At 43.6% G+C, this 12,087-nt stretch overlaps 1 protein-coding gene across 3 annotated transcripts in view; it reads left to right on the top strand.

Moving 5' to 3' along the window:
- Positions 1–12,087, top strand: part of ddhd1 (DDHD domain containing 1) — a 56,555-nt gene that overhangs the window by 32,504 nt on the left and 11,964 nt on the right. For all 3 annotated transcript variants that reach the window (XR_010002251.1, XM_062968688.1, XM_062968689.1), the window contains 3 exons: positions 362–468; positions 9,576–9,838; positions 11,435–11,510. Coding sequence is in view for 2 of the 3 variants with exons in the window: in XM_062968688.1 (XP_062824758.1) it covers positions 362–468; positions 9,576–9,838; positions 11,435–11,510 (446 nt within the window). In the remaining variant the exon portion in view is untranslated. The remainder of the gene's footprint in view (positions 1–361; positions 469–9,575; positions 9,839–11,434; positions 11,511–12,087) is intronic.

Genomic DNA, 12,087 nt, shown 5'->3' with positions numbered 1-12,087 from the left:
CCATCACTCTAAACATCCAACACCTAACAGACTGAAAATAAGAGGGAAAGATTGGTAGCAGTGGGCAGGTTGTCTGCCTGGCTTTTAGAATAGATGCTCTTTTGTTGCTGACCTTTTTCCTAAGCAGATCATTGGAGTTTTCCTCTATGGTAATTTAAAAACCACTTGGAGTGGTGGGGACGAACGGGCAATAAATAACTTGTTTGACTTTTTATCTCAGCACTTGTGAGATTTCTTTGATCCCAAAGTGGTTTGTTCCTAAGATTATGTACCCATGATATCTTGAACTGTTGGTTTTAAGCACGTTCTAAAGTTTTATCACACCTCAGTCAAACACCTGCATCTCCTGTCTTTACCTTAGATACTGTTGACTCTATTACTCCAGATAAAGTCCGTGGCTTAAGAGATATGCTTAACAGCAGTGCAATGGACATAATGTATTACACAAGCCCACTCTACAGAGATGAGGTATGTAAGAGTCCTTAAGTGTGTTTCAAGTATGTCCAGACTGGGTGTCCTTATTTAAACATAGTAATGTTTCTAAATCTTGAAGCAGGAATTGGTCTTCAATTCTCTTGCATAGGAAAGAAGCAAAACCTAGTTGGTCCTGTATACACTTTTGATTGCAAGGTGCAAACTATTTATTGGATCCCATCATCACTAAAAGTGGAATCAGATGTTCCATATCCTTCAAGTATGGGATAGTTGGGTTGTTGCATGTTTTCTGGGCTGTATGGCCATGTTCCAGAAGTATTCTCTCCTGACGCTTCGCCCACATCTATGGCAGGCATCCTCAGAGGTTGTGAGGTATGGAGAAACCCTGTGATCCTGGCCATGAAAGCCTTCGACAACATATGGGATAGTTAACAGCAAAGAGATCAATCTGTGGCCCTCCAGATATAGAAAGAACTGCAGCTCCCATCACTTCTCACAACTGACTGGTAGCAAGGATTGATAAGTCAAAACACCTATAAAGCTACAGTTGCCTATTCTTCCTTTAGATGCTAAGATGGAAGACTGGAATAGAAGTGTGTCTGAAAATGACACAAAGGACAGACTGTAAAAGTTTTTAATTTCTATGCTTTTAAAATAAGTGAATAGCTTTGTTGATAGAGGTAGGACCACTTTACACATGATGCTGCAGTTGTTTGAATGATGGATGTGCAAGCCATGGCTGCTGTTGCTGTTCATTGCCATCAAGTCAACTTCACCTTAAGTGGGGAACCTATGAGTGAAAGACCCCTAAGATAGCCCCACTCAGGTTTTGCAGTCTTCAGGCACTGTGGCTTCCTTGATTGGGTGTCTCTATAATGCAGTCTTCTTTCTTGTCCTGCTGCCCTCCACTTCACCTAGAGTTATTGTCTTTTGCGGTGGACCACTTACTGTGACTCCATAAACTGCATAGAGTTTTTCTAAGCAAGGAATCCTCAGAAGTGTTTTTGTCAGTTCGTTCCATTGAAATATAGCATATAATACCTGGGGATTTTTTGGCAGTATCCCATCCAAGTACTAACAAAAGTGGACACCACCTCACTTCCAAGATCAGATAAAACCTGGTCTTTAGCTTACTTACTGCATATCAAAAGGCTTGTTCTTCGTCTGGAACAGGGAAGCAAAAATAATTAAAGGCTTTCACATCTCTGTGAACAAAGATTACCCATTAGGAACTTGTTAAGCTTAGGGAAAATAGGCAAATGAGGAATAGAAGAGGCATATAAAATGATGTGTGGTGTGAACAAAGAATATGTAGTTCTTTTTTCTACCTCATAATATCAGTACCATGGCCATCCATGAAGCTGAGTGGCAGAGAACTCAGAACGATGTGAAATAGTTGCAAAATGAAAATGTGTTTCAGAACAAAAGAGCTCTGAAGCTGGATCAGACCAAAGGCCTCTCAAATCTGAATTCTGTTTCCTATGTGAAGCCAGCTCACAAAACCCGAGCACCTTTTCTGTTCCTAGCTTTTGTGACTCATAGAGACAGACCCTGATGCAGACCTTTCATGCTTAGCTGCCCCTGATGCCCCCAGTCTCTCACTCTGTTTTGGGTTTTGTAATTTGTACATATATAATGTTATTGTGAATTGTGTTTAATTTCATTGTATGATGTACAATGACTACAAAATTATTCTATTGTATTGAATTCACAAAATATAGACAGACTCTAGAATTCAAAACCACAAGAAACAGCTTCAAAAAGTCATTAGAAAAAAAACTTATCTTGATTTTGCAACCCAACAGCCTCACATAACTTGAGGCATCCTAAGAAAATCCATTTACATTATGCAAAATTCCCAGAGGTTTCAGGACATTTACAACTGCTATTCTGCTGATGCTGAAGTATTTTAAAACGTTGCTTAATGGAGCCAACGCAGGGGTCAAGAAAGTGGGCCAAGGAGCACTTTGCAGATCATGAGATCGCAGTGTTTTATATTCCTCCAACTGAGAAGCAATTGTTGGTTGCAGCAAAGAAATGCATAAGGAAGGATGAGGCTGCGGCTCATCCTGCTGCCACCCGCTGGGCGAGACAGTATGCTGCCCCCTCTATTTCTGTGCCAGATTATTATTATCAGCATCATTGTTTATTTATAAAGCAGCACCAGTGTACATGACACGGTACAAGTAAAACAACTAAAAATAGTGGGTGCTGCCAAAGATGTACAATCTATTATATGTACAGTAGAGTCTTACTTATCCAACATAAACGGGCCGGCAGAACATTGGATAAGCGAATATGTTGGATAATAAGAAGGGATTAAGGAAAAGCCTATTAAACAAATTAGGTTATGCTTTTACAAATTAAGCACCAAAACATAATGTTATACCACAAATTTGACCGAAAAAGTTGTTCAATACACAGTAAATGCTATGTAGAAATTACTGTATTTACGAACTTGGCACCAAAATATCACGATGTATTGAAAACATTGACTACAAAAAAGTGTTGGATAAGGGAGTGTTGGATAAGTAAGACTCTACTGTATATATGTATATACGCAGGGAGGGAAGGAAAAAATAATAAAACAGACGACTATTGTGATGACTCATGGGCCTTGTAGTCCTGTTCCTAGTACTATTGTGGCAGATGAAGATGAAAACATGGGGTTTTCGCCGGTTCAACAAGAACTGGGGTCTCTTCACCTGCAGGATGTTGATGTTTGCCCACAAGAATTCAGCCAAACAAGCCTTGGGCAGAACTCCCCTCCGTTTCCCAGGAAGGAAATTTATTCTAGAGAAAGGGGAGTCAGGGAGGCTAATCGGAGAAGTCTAAGAATCGCTGCCAAACAAATGGCTGATTAGGTCTGCTTCCCTTGGGAAATTCTAAGGAGTCATGCATCTGGACGGAGTTGGGTTTCGCTTCTTGTTCTCTAGGGAAAGAGTTCTGTTGGCGGGAAAACGAGACCCAATATAGGTGTTTGGCGAGAGGGATTCTTTGCGGAGTCAATTGATCAGCTTGAGGAGAGAGGTCGTGTGTGGACTTCGTAATCCCAGTTCCTTGCTTCCCGGATCAAGCTTTAAACCTTGCCCTGTCTCACGGTTTTAACACGGACTCTGTTTCATGCTTCATGTTCGCCTTTTCTCCAGTCACGGATCTAGCCAAGAATCAAGTTTATTCCCAGCCTTGTTGTCAAGCTTCATTGGACTCTAAGACTCTGTTATTTCCCCACACTATTGCTTGGCAAAGTGTGTGTTTCGGTCAAGTGGATTAAAACTTTGAACTCTAATATCTTATATTGGACAATACATTTCTGGACTATATTTGACCTCATCTGAAAGGTCTGCTTCTGAACTATATTCTTCACTTGTTTTTATTGATTTTATATATTTCTTTAATAAAGATATTAGATAGAGACTGGCCTCTGTGTAAGGTTATTGGTGCTCTGCAGCCAGGGACCTGACAGTTTGACTCCGCCACCTTAAGCACCAAACAACCTAAGGTCTGCTTCTGAACAACGAACGAGAAAAGCTTTGGAAGAAAAATGACTGCTGCTTGCCAGTACTAACCTCAAATACGAACACTGGCATGCTGATTCCTGGCTGTCTTTAAACCATTCCTGAGGTGGTGTGAAAGAGACAGGGACCCTCATCTACTCTGCCATATAATGTAGTTTGAAGGAACGCGGAGCCCGTCTCCCTGCCCTAGCGCTACCAACCAAGTTTTCTGGAGAAGCCTCATGTTTTCCGTCGCCAGTGCCAGGCGTACTTAGAAGCCCGCCAAGCCGAGTTTCCTCAAGAAGATGTCAAAGTGGCGTGGATCTTCAGTCTCCTAGATGGGCCTGCGGCCACTTGGGCGACGGCGCTATATGATGCGGGCTCCATGCACCTAAGCACCGCGCAAAATTTCTTGAACCACCTTAGAAAGACCTGGGGGATCGAGGACGAGGAGGCAGCCGGCCGGCCATAAACTCCGGCGCCTCTTCCAAGGGGACAGGCCGTTGTCCCGGTACATAGCCGAGTTCCGGGTGCTGGCTCAGAACACCGGCTGGAACGATATAGCCCTCAGAGGACAGTTTCGCGAGGGCCTCAACATCGAGATGCAGGAAGAAATCTCTAAGGTGGATCCCCCAGGGACTCTTGAGAGACCTCAGAATCTCGATTGCTGCAACCTGAAAACTTTGCCACGCTCACAGTAGGAAACACCAAATCCACTCCAATTGAACCAACTCCCTCTAACCCAGAATCCCTTTGCACTCAAGAAATTAGAGCCAGTCAACAGACAGATGCCTGGGCTCAAGAACAGATTCGCCAAGGACTACGTTTCCCATTCTCACTTAAGGATGGGCTACTATGCTACAGGAATCATGTTTACATTCCTCCAGGTCCCAGCAGAGAAAAAGCACTTCATCTGTGTCATGACAGCAAGCCAGCAGGACATTTTGGGCTATTTAAAACCATGCACTTGATCCTATGAGATTTCTGGTGGCCCAAGATCCGCAAGGATGTGGAGAAATATGTCAATACCTGTCCTGTATGCCAGCGTTCCAAGACACGAAGGGAGAAGCCGTCAGGGCTACTGCATCCCCTTCCCACTCCTTCTCGCCCATGGGAGATAATTTCCGCGGATTTTATCACTGACTTACCACCCTCCCTTGGATTCACCACGATTCTAGTAGTGGTGGACCTTTTTACCAAGTTGGCCCATTTCATCCCCTGCGATGGTCTCCCCACGGCCAAAGAGACTGCAGATTTATTCCTTCAACATGTTTTCCGACTACATGGATTGCCCAAGAGTTTAGTCACTGACCGTGGATCTCAATTCACCTCTCGTTTCTGGAAAGCACTACAAAAACTATTGGGCATAGACTCTCGTTTATCTTCAGCTCACCATCCCCAAACGGATAGGCAAACTGAGCGCACCAACGCCACTTTGGAACAATACCTTCGCTGTTATGTAAACTACCAACAGGACAATTGGGCTTCCCTATTACCTCTGTCAGAGTTTGCATACAACAGTGGTGTCCAGGCTTCAACTAAAGAAACCCCGTTCTTTGCAAACTACAGTTTCCATCCACGTTTCTTTCCTTCTGTCATTGAAACCTCAGAAGTCCCTGCAGCGGAGGACTGGCTGCAGGAACTCACAGCAGTACAAGAACTTTTACACCAACAACTGGATCAAGCCAAGGAGGACTACAAACGCCACGCTGACAGCCATCGCCAGCCGGGCCCCGAGATCAAGGTAGGAGATCGGGTTCTGTTGTCCACTCGCTTTTTGCCCTCCCACCGTCCCTGCCGGAAGCTAGATGCCCGTTTCATTGGTCCCTACCCAGTGGTGGCGCAACTTAACCCCGTGACTTTCAAACTCCAACTTCCACGCTCCATGCACATTCATCCCGTGTTCCACCGTTCCCTGCTCCTTCCGGCGGATGGTGTACGCCCCGACGCGAGTCGGCCGCCCCCTGCCCCTGTTCTAGTGGACGGAGAGGAGGAGTTCGAGGTTCAGGACATTTTGGATTCTCGCTTCCATCGCTGCCGCCTTCAGTATCTCATTGACTGGGTGGGTTTTGGCCCCGAAGAACGCTCCTGGGAAGATGCTTCCACAGTCCATGCCCCCGACTTAGTCCGCCGCTTCCATCAGGCCTACCCTACCAAGCCGCGGCCCCGCGAATCGAGGAGAGGGGCCCTGTTTGAGGGGGGCCTTGGGGGCGGGGATAGTGTGATGACTCATAGGCCTTGTAGTCCTGTTCCTAGTACTATTGTGGCAGATGAAGATGAAAACATGGGGTTTTCGCCGGTTCAACAAGAACTGGAGTCTCTTCACCTGCAGGATGTTGATGTTTGCCCACAAGAATTCAGCCAAACAAGCCTTGGGCAGAACTCCCCTCCGTTTCCCAGGAAGGAAATTTATTCTAGAGAAAGGGGAGTCAGGGAGGCTAATCGGAGAAGTCTAAGAATCGCTGCCAAACAAATGGCTGATTAGGTCTGCTTCCCTTGGGAAATTCTAAGGAGTCATGCATCTCCTTAGAATGGATGACTCCTAAGGAGTCATCCAGCTACATCCAAGAGTACTGAAGGAACTAGCGGAAGTTGTTTCAGAACCACTGGCAATTATCTTCGAGAGTTCTTGGAGAACGGGAGAAGTCCCAGCAGATTGGAGGAGGGCGAATGTGGTCCCTATCTTCAAGAAGGGAAAAAAGAATGACCCAAACAATTACCGTCCGGTCAGCCTCACATCAATACCAGGCAAAATTCTGGAAAAGATCATTAAGGAAGTGGTCTGCGAACACTTAGAAACATATGCGGTCATTGCTAATAGTCAACACGGATTTACCAAAAACAAGTCATGCCAGACTAATCTGATCTCTTTTTTCGATAGAGTTACGAGTTGGGTCGATACAGGGAATGCCGTGGATGTAGCGTACCTGGATTTCAGTAAGGCCTTCGACAAAGTCCCCCACGACCTTCTGGCAAACAAACTAGTAAAATGTGGGCTAGACAAAACTACGGTTAGGTGGATCTGTAATTGGCTAAGCGAACGAACCCAAAGGGTGCTCACCAATGCGTCATCTTCATCATGGAAAGAAGTGACAAGTGGAGTGCCGCAGGGCTCTGTCCTGGGCCCGGTTCTGTTCAACATCTTTATTAACGACTTAGACGAAGGGTTAGAAGGCACGATCATCAAGTTTGCAGACGACACAAAACTGGGAGGGATAGCTAACACTCCAGAAGACAGGAGCAGAATTCAAAACGATCTTGACAGACTAGAGAGATGGGCCAAAACTAACAAAACGAAGTTCAACAGGGACAAATGCAAGATACTTCACTTCGGCAGAAAAAATGGAAATCAAAGATACAGAATGGGGGACGCCTGGCTTGATAGCAGTGTGTGCGAAAAAGACCTTGGAGTCCTTGTGGACAACAAGTTAAACATGAGCCAACAATGTGATGCGACAGCTAAAAAAGCCAATGGGATTCTGGCCTGCATCAATAGGGGAATAGCGTCTAGATCCAGGGAAGTTATGCTCCCCCTCTATTCTGCCTTGGTCAGACCACACCTGGAATACTGTGTCCAATTTTGGGCACCACAGTTGAAGGGAGATGTTGACAAGCTGGAAAGCGTCCAGAGGAGGGCGACTAAAATGATTAAGGGTCTGGAGAACAAGCCCTATGAGGAGCGGCTTAAAGAGCTGGGCATGTTTAGCCTGCAGAAGAGAAGGCTGAGAGGAGACATGATAGCCATGTACAAATACGTGAAGTCATAGGGAGGAGGGAGCAAGCTTGTTTTCTGCTGCCCTGCAGACTAGGACACGGAACAATGGCTTCAAACTACAGGAAAGGAGATTCCACCTGAACATCAGGAAGAACTTCCTCACTGTGAGAGCTGTTCGACAGTGGAACTCTCTCCCCGGGGCCGTGGTGGAGGCTCCTTCTTTGGAGGCTTTTAAGCAGAGGCTGGATGGCCATCTCTCGGGGGTGCTTTGAATGCGATTTCCTGCTTCTTAGCAGGGGGTTGGACTGGATGGCCCATGTGGTCTCTTCCAACTCTACTATTCTATGATTCTATGATCTGGACGGAGTTGGGTTTCGCTTCTCGTTCTCTAGGGAAAGAGTTCTGTTGGCGGGAAAACGAGACCCAATATAGGTGTTTGGCGCGAGGGATTCTTTGCGGAGTCAATTGATCAGCTTGAGGAGAGAGATCGTGTGTGGACTTCGTAATCCCAGTTCCTTGCTTCCCGGATCAAGCTTCAAACCTTGCCCTGTCTCACGGTTTTAACACGGACTCTGTTTCATGCTTCATGTTCGCCTTGTCTCCAGTCACGGATCTAGCCAAGAATCAAGTTTATTCCCAGCCTTGTTGTCAAGCTTCATTGGACTCTAAGACTCTGTTATTTCCCCACACTATTGCTTGGCAAAGTGTGTGTTTCGGTCAAGTGGATTAAAACTTTGAACTCTAATATCTTATATTGGACAATACATTTCTGGACTATATTTGACCTCATCTGAAAGGTCTGCTTCTGAACTATATTCTTCACTTGTTTTTATTGATTTTATATATTTCTTTAATAAAGATATTAGATAGAGACTGGCCTCTGTGTAAGGTTATTGGTGCTCTGCAGCCAGGGACCTGACAACTATGCAATACAAGTGTAAACTAATATCTGGATAAAATACAATAGAATATAAAGCAAATATACCAGTACATATAAACAAAATGTGCCAGATTATAAATTAAATTAAGGTAAAGGTTTTTCCCTGACTTTTAAGTCCAGTCGTGACCGACTCTGGGGGTTGGTGCTCATCTCCATTTCTAAACCAAAGAGCCGGCGTTGTCCATAGACACCTCCAAGGTCACGTGGCCGGCATGACTGCATGGAGCACCGTTACCTTCCTGCCAGAGCGGTACCTATTGATCTACTCACATTTTCATGTTTTCGAACTGCTAGGTTGGCAGGAGCTGGGGCTAACAGCGGGCGCTCATTCCGCTCCCGGGATTTGAACCTGGGACCTTTTGGTCTGCAAGTTCAGCAGCTCAGCGCTTTACCACACTGCGCCACCACCAGGGGCCCAAATTAAATTAAAATACCAAAAATCTGATGCCAAACTACACTTTAGGAACTATAGTGTTTGCTCCAGTCTAACTGAAGTAGTGAGGAATGGAGAGGGACAAATAGCCAAGTTCTTAGAGGATGGTGCAAAGGCCACCTCAGCTAGATGCTACTGAAGAATCAGGCATGATATAATTCTGCTGATAAAACTCTTGTTTTTCACACTCACACATAACATGGATATCTTTAGTGCCTCCTTCCGTCAGGAAGTTCTCCTGTGAAAGTCCAAAAATGAATGGGGAAGGTACAAGAAATCTAGGCTGTCCAGTTCACTACTAGAAATTAACATTTTTTCAGGCAGGAGAAAGGAAAAGAGTTGTTCAACTTCATGCATCTTATTGATAAAGCTGTTGGCTTTTTTATTTTGAAAAGTCTATAAGGATAATCAAGAATAAAAAATAAATATGTATGATATGCTGCTGCTTGTAGCTCATCCACGTGTCCTCAAGCTCCTCAATGATATGCAAAATATCAAAAATGTGCTTTCTCTCTACTCCCCCCTCCCCCAATCCCTCCATATTTTTTGAAACAGCTGGTAAAAGGACTTCAACAGGAGTTGAACCGTTTGTACAGCCTTTTCTGTTCTCGGAATCCAGAGTTCACGGAAAAGGGAGGAAAAGTGTCCATCGTGTCACATTCCCTGGGGTGTGTCATCACATACGACATCATGACAGGGTGGAATCCAGTCAGACTCTATGAACAGTTACTTGAGAAGGAATACGATGACCTCGAGGATACATGGATGAGCTACGAGGAGCAGCATTTGCTAGAAGAGTTCTACTTAACCAAACAACGGTAAAAGGGTTTTTAATATATAGTGTGCATAAACATATGTATGAAATCAGAACTTGCTGGAGCATTTTTTCCTGAAGTTCAAGCTTGAGCTTATGTACCTGTGTTGTCTTTTACAATTTCAGGGGGTGGGCTTGAGGATTTAATTTGAGAGCAATTTAAACTCCCCAACAGTTCCTCTTTCCCAGTGTCTGCATACACCAGGCATGAGCAAACCTTGACCCTCCAGGTGTTTTGGACTTCTGCTCTGATAGGCTGTTAGAAATTTTGGGAGTTTGAGTCCAAAACACCTGGAGGGCCAAAGTGTGCCCATGCCTGCTCTGGGCAATGAAGCCTAGAATGGACCCTTCATTGCTTCTGTCAGTAGGCAAATACTTTATTCTTTTTGTAAGGACTTTTAAGAAAGTGCTGTGTTGTTTTATTGTATTGTGATTTTCTCCCCAAAACCTATCCTCATTACTTTTAAGTGTATATTTAAAAAAAATTGTTTTTAATGTGAGACATGGTTGAATTCCATCTTACACGTTTTGGTATTAATGTATAAGCTGCCTTGAATCCTCATTTTGGAAAAAGGCAGAGTATAAAAATAATGATGGTGATGATAATGTCATTCTCCACATTTGCAGGTTAAGCATTCCCAGATTTCATTATTTGCAGTTTACTTTATTTTCCCCATCTCTGTGCTCTGTAAAAAAAATCCTTGATATGAGCTGGTCACTGACCATAATAAAAGTTTACTTACAGTAGAGTCTCACTTATCCAACACTCGCTTATCCAACATTCTGGATTATCCAACGCATTTTTGTAGTCAATGTTTTCAATACATCATGATATTTTGGGGCTAAATTCATAAATACAGTAATTACTACATGGCATTACTGTGTATTGAACTACTTTTTCTGTCAAATTTGTTGTATAACATGATGTTTTGGTGCTTAGTTTGTAAAATCATAACCTAATTTAATGTTTAATAGGCTTTTCCTTAATCTCTCCTTATTATCCAACATATTCACTTATCCAACGTTCTGCCGGCCCTTTTACATTGGATAAGCGAGACTCTACTGTACTTACTAAAAAAATATGTTATCTCTAGGCATTTCAGGGTCCTGTACCTTGATTCAGCTGGAAAGCTGGAGGACCTAGAAATGCCTCAAGTTAAAAAATCAGCATGTGCTATTTGTATTCATACTCACAGTTTTACCACTTTCACTAAGATCCTGTGCAATGGATTGAACCATTCTGCTGGCAGGACTGTTACCTGAAGGTTAGGTTGCTGACCTGAAGGTTGCAGGTTCAAATTTGGGGAGCACCCCATGCGGGGACATGAGAGAAGCCTCCCACAGGATAGTAAAACATCAAACATCCAGGCATCCCCTGGACAATGTCCTTGCAGACAGCCAATTCACCCGAAGTGACTTGCAGTTTCTCAAGTCACATGAAAAAAACCTAGGATCCTGTGCCCCTAACACTTCAACTGTGGAGGGACTGCTGTAATAATAATAGTTGTTTTAGAATATTACACTAACGTACGTACAGAGCTCTTAAACAGCCAATGGGATATTTGTCATGCATGTGTACTTTTTAATTTTATTTTTTTAGATTGAGGGAAATAGAAGAGAGATTGCATGGACTGAAGACCTCCACCATATCTAAGACTCCTGCCTTAAAATTTAAGGTATGATAGAAGTGCCCTTTCTGACTCATGGCTGAGTATAGTAGAGAATGAGATCCCAGTTCTTTTCCAGGCTGTGCCTTCACTTCAGTTACATAAACCTCATCCAGTTCAGGGCTTCTCAGGGTTGGTCCTTCCCTGATTGAACCTCTCCATCTGGAATTGAGTCTTCCTTTTTCCTAATGCTTCTACCATACCACGCATTATTTTTTCTAGTGAGTGCCATCTTCTTATAATATCCAAAGTATGCATCCTCAGTTCAGTCATCTTGGCTTCTGGCGGCTTCAGGCCTGATTTTTTTCTAGAACCCATTCATTTGTCTTTTAAAAAATTCACAGTATGTACAGTATACCAGAATTTTTGCAATTGAACAAACAGCTAGCTGGGAATAACTCTGTTGTGAAATTCTTCTCTCCAAATCACTTAATTTTATCCTCGCTTGCACCCTAATCTACCTAGTAGTTTGGGTTTATTTTAAACAATTTGAAACAAAGTAGTGTCATCTCTTTGTTTTTAACATGCATACAATGTTAACATTTTTATTTTTATTGAACATTTTCTTAGCTTTTATACAGGCGGC

Source organism: Anolis carolinensis, chromosome 1 (genome assembly GCF_035594765.1).
Source record: "Anolis carolinensis isolate JA03-04 chromosome 1, rAnoCar3.1.pri, whole genome shotgun sequence".
Lineage (NCBI taxonomy): Eukaryota > Metazoa > Chordata > Lepidosauria > Squamata > Dactyloidae > Anolis > Anolis carolinensis.
Note: the sequence above shows the minus strand (reverse complement) of the source record. Positions and strands in the feature narration are given on the sequence as shown.